Raw genomic sequence first — 4,655 nt, 5'->3', positions numbered from 1 at the left:
ACTAGAAAAAAAGCATCTAAAACCAGCAAAACAATACAAACACAAAGAAACAAAGCAATCTTAACAGCAAACAGCTTTCTATACAATTCTGCTATCACGGCCCAGACAACCCATATATACATCTCAGACAGCTCACAACCCGTATTTACAACCATATATACATTAATTTTGTCTACTCCAAACTTGTGGCCTTGATCAGCTCTGCTTTCAAATCATCGGTTTTGTGGCCTACATATATTTTGCTTTCAAATTATTGGTTTTATTAATATGTTTTGTGGCATATTTTTTTATTTTTAGATTTTATATATATATATATGTGTGTGTGTGTGTGTGTGTGTGTGTAAGAGAGAGAGAATTGTTTTGTATTTGATTTGTTTATAAATATTTTTTTGGGACAAAAAAAAAAACAAAGAAAAAAAAATTCTGTACGTACCCATCTATATGTGCTTCACATTTTGATGCAGACCTTACGGACTATATATGTTACCAATAAACCTACGTCTCCTCGACAGCTTGACTGACAAATTAGTCAAGTCATATATATGAGTACTCGTAATGTTACGCTTAATTCCATCCCCTAGTTCAATCAGATGAGACATAATTAATCAAGATTATTAGTTTAATTTTTTTTTATAGACATGTAAAAAAAAAAAAGAGAAGGAAAATGCTACACTTAATTCGATTTCTTTATATCTATTTTTCAATATTTATGAGAGACTTTTAAAACCACCATAAAATTAAAATTCAATAAAAAATTCATCTTATAATTATATCTAATTGTTGTTTTAAAAGTTGCCTATAAATGTAATACATATGTGTGAAGAAGTGAGAATAAGTGTAGTAATATTACTTTATATATACACATCATAACCCTTGTAATCGTGAACGGACTCTTTGGTGGTTAATTAAGATGTTACTTCTGTTGATATGTCAATAAAACATCCTCAATTGGGACCAGTTAGAACATTGCATCAAGCTAAAAACGTTATTTTGGCTGCCCAAGTTGGGAACCATAAACCCTACGTAAACTCGCCATCATATTCCCCCTTCCCCTCTTTGCTTAGAAAAAAAAAAAAAAAAAAAAAAAAACTCGCCATCATATCGCAGCCCATGCGTTTCACGTACGCTATGTTAATTAATTAATCAACCAAACATTTGTCGGTGGCCAGTGTCCCACAAGTACTTAATGAAAGAAATTCTATATATAGCGGTTCACGACTACTATACGTGGAATGTCACCAATCTGCGTATTCCCCTTATCCCACAGTTTCTCTTTGCCTCATGGCTTTCCAAAATAACACAATGATAAAGACACCTCTTCTTCTCGACCACAAATGTGGGCAGTCCCGCTGCTCAGCAAAAACACAAACTTCCCCCTTTACAAGTTGAAAGACAGTCCGCCAATTACAAGCCAAGCTTCTGGAGTTACGATTTTGTGCAGTCCTTAAACAATCATTATGCGGTAACCATGAACCATTTCTTTATATGTATAACACCAACGTGTGCTTTATTTATTTCCCCCCACCTTGATTTCAATTTTAAGATTAAAAATTATTACCATTAACGTACGGTATACATATTTAGATATCTCAAATTGTGATCATGCATGCAGGATGAAAAGTACAAAGATAGGGCAAAGAAGCTGGAGGAGGATGTGAGGAGTATGATTCATAATGAAAGTGCCGACTTATTGGCAACTCTTGAACTGATTGATGATGTTCAAAGATTAGGTTTGGGATACCGATTTGAGAGGGAAGTAACAAGAGCCCTTGACAACTTTGCATCTTCAAAAGGCTGTAATGATGAAAGAATTGAGAAGAGTCTCCATGCTACTGCTCTAAGCTTTAGGCTCCTCAGACAACAAGGCTATCAGGTCTCTCAAGGTACGTATATGATACAGTCGCTAATTAAAGCTTCTTAATTTCATTTCCCATGTTCATCTCACCATCTTTCTTATATCATATTTGTATGAAACGCAGATGCATTTAACAGTTTCAAGGAGGATAGTGGGAATTTCAAGGAAAGCCTTACAAAGGATGTCAAAGGAATGTTGAGTTTATATGAAGCTTCTTATCTCGCTTTTGAAGGAGAAAGCCTCTTGGACGAGGCCATGGCGTTCACAAGAATTCATCTCAAGGACCTCAAAGGAGATGTGAGCAGAAGCATGGCAGAACAAGTTAGTCATGCATTGGAGGTTCCATTACACCATAGAATGCTAAGGCTAGAAGCTCGGTGGTATATTGAGGCATACAATAAGAGGGAAGATGCAAATTCTCTTCTACTCGAACTTGCAAAGTTGGATTTTAACATAGTGCAGTCTGTGTTTCAAAGAGAACTTCAAGATATGTCAAGGTACGTAAGAAATGTTTGAAGTATTTGTTCACATAAGCAATTAAGGTAGACTTTTGTTAAAAGTTGAAAATTGACTTTGCCATGACTTGAATCTTAAGTTTAAAACTTATTTGGTTTCACTTTATGACTTTTAGGTGGTGGAAAGATATGGGCCTCGCAAACAAGTTGAGCTTCACCAGAGATAGATTGATGGAATGCTATTTTTGGACAATAGGAATGGCCTTTGAACCTCAATTAAGTAATTTTCGTAAAGGGTTAACGAAAGTGGCTGCTCTTGTTACCACCATTGATGATGTCTATGATGTTTATGGTACCTTGGATGAATTAGAGCTATTTACTGATGCGGTTGAAAGGTTAATTCTTGATAACTCTTCCCTTAATTTCCCCTTTCCCAACCCCACCCCCACCCAAAAAAATAAAATAAAAATAAAAATATGAGACAAAAAGATAGAAAAACTTGGAATGTAATGGAATCCCTTACTTATAACTTTTATGTTATACAACTATGAGAATCATACTCTTAATTTCTCGATGCATGGAGTTTTCAGATGGGATATCAATGCCGTGAAAAATCTTCCCCACTATATGAAGTTATGCTTCTTAGCTCTCTACAACACTATTAATGAGATGGTATATGAAACACTTAAGGAGAAAGGAGATAACACCCTTCCATACCTAACAAAAGCAGTATGTGCAACCATTCTATTGTTTTTTTTTTTTTTTTATATGAATAGAATTTCCATTGAAATATTAAACCTAATAGTCTTGGGGTTTCTTCTTTTATTTTAGTGGGCTGACCTGTGCAAAACATTCCTACAAGAAGCAAAGTGGAGTTACAACAAAGATATGCCAACCTTCAAGGACTATCTTGATAATGCTTGGTTATCGGTTTCGGGGGCGATTGCCCTTGTTCATTCTTATTTTTTCTTGAATCAAGAGTTCACAAAGCAGGGACTTGAGGGCTTAGAAAAATACCACGACCTTTTGCGTTGGCCTTCAATTATTTTTCGACTTTGCAATGATCTCAGTACTTCAGCGGTATTCATTTTACAGCATTCCATTGTGTCTTTTGTGTTGAATGAATTTTAAGGTCTATATGATCATCTTTGGAAGCACTACTTCAGACTAACATATTTAGCTGCTTATTTGAAATACAGGGAGAGTTAAAGAGAGGAGAAACTGTAAATTCAATTCATTGCTACATGCGTGAAACTGGTGTTTCCGAGGAAATTGCTAGCAAACACATGAGAAACATGATTGATAGGACTTGGAAAAAGATGAATGAAGAGCGAGTAGTTGATTCTCCATTTGGGGAAGATTTAGTGGTAACAGCAATCAACCTTGCTCGGATTGCTCAATGCACATACCAATATGGAGATGGGCATGGAGCACCAGACAAAAAAGCAAAAAATCGAGTCCTGTCATTAATAATAGAGCCTGTTTGAATCATTGAGAAATAGACCTTTCTCTATCAATTTCAAACATGTACGTGTGGCAAAGATGTGTGCCGAAAATGAAAAACTAGTTGCAAATAAAGTAGCTTTTGGCTACCTTTGATTACATTTTTGTTTTCTATCTCTAATTTTGTTTGTTTTTTTTTAACATAAATATATTTATAAATAACTCAAAACTCATAAGCTTAATTTTTGGGTTGGGTCATGTCTTAGCATGCTATATTATAAACTCACTCAAAGACTTTCCAAAATATCATTTTTTTATTTATTTATGAATTCCAATTATCAATCTCCCCAACAACATAAAATACTTATGGTTTCACTCAAACACTATAGATAAAAATATAAAATAAAAATAAAAATAGGAAAATTGGTAAGCGTTAGCAGCTGTAGTTGACACAGGTACATTGACGTCAGAGGCGGACGTACTTGAACACATCAACCTGCCTCATTTGTAAAAGTGGTATATGAATATACTTTACACTTTTTTAGTTTGACCCTTGCCAGTTGCCTTTTAGTTGCCTTTTAAAAAAGGGGTCTAAAAAATTAAGTTCACAAATAAACGTGGTTTCATATAGCCTAAAACGAATTTGATCTAAGTTTGCATCAAAATTGATGATATTTGTTAGTTAATAAACAAGTTTTATCTCCAAAACTTTATCGAACATAAGAAAAAACAATTGAAAATATAACTTCAATGTTATGAGCATAATGTAGTTCATTGTCAAACTTTCGAGGAATATCATTTTTTTTGAAATTGTGTCAAATATTTTGGTAAGCACCAAAATATCGAGATGTTATATGATGCAAACCAATTAGTAATAGAACATAGCAAAGGATAAATCAAAT

At 34.2% G+C, this 4,655-nt stretch overlaps 1 protein-coding gene across 1 annotated transcript; it reads left to right on the top strand.

The window, feature by feature from the left end:
- Positions 1 to 1,248: 1,248 nt before the first annotated feature.
- On the top strand, positions 1,249 to 3,869 carry LOC132182717 (putative terpene synthase 12). Its single transcript, XM_059596039.2, has 7 exons — positions 1,249 to 1,462; positions 1,613 to 1,883; positions 1,980 to 2,352; positions 2,487 to 2,705; positions 2,901 to 3,039; positions 3,142 to 3,390; positions 3,510 to 3,869. The coding sequence occupies exons 2-7, from the start codon at positions 1,664 to 1,666 to the stop codon at positions 3,795 to 3,797; spliced, it is 1,488 nt and encodes a 495-aa protein (XP_059452022.2). The 5' UTR covers positions 1,249 to 1,462; positions 1,613 to 1,663; the 3' UTR covers positions 3,798 to 3,869.
- The last annotated feature ends 786 nt before the right edge of the window (positions 3,870 to 4,655 follow it).

Source organism: Corylus avellana, chromosome 5, assembly GCF_965113065.1.
Source record: "Corylus avellana chromosome 5, dhCorAvel1.hap1.2, whole genome shotgun sequence".
Classification (NCBI taxonomy): domain Eukaryota; kingdom Viridiplantae; phylum Streptophyta; class Magnoliopsida; order Fagales; family Betulaceae; genus Corylus; species Corylus avellana.
Note: the sequence above shows the minus strand (reverse complement) of the source record. Positions and strands in the feature narration are given on the sequence as shown.

Excerpts from the sequence above, each read along its gene's own strand:
- LOC132182717 (XM_059596039.2), top strand. The coding sequence starts at position 1,664 with ATGATTCATAATGAAAGTGCCGACTTATTGGCAACTCTTGAACTGATT. Across the intron at positions 1,884-1,979 it reads AGGCTATCAGGTCTCTCAAG|ATGCATTTAACAGTTTCAAG; the intron begins GTACGTATATGA and ends TATGAAACGCAG. Across the intron at positions 3,391-3,509 it reads ATGATCTCAGTACTTCAGCG|GGAGAGTTAAAGAGAGGAGA; the intron begins GTATTCATTTTA and ends TTTGAAATACAG.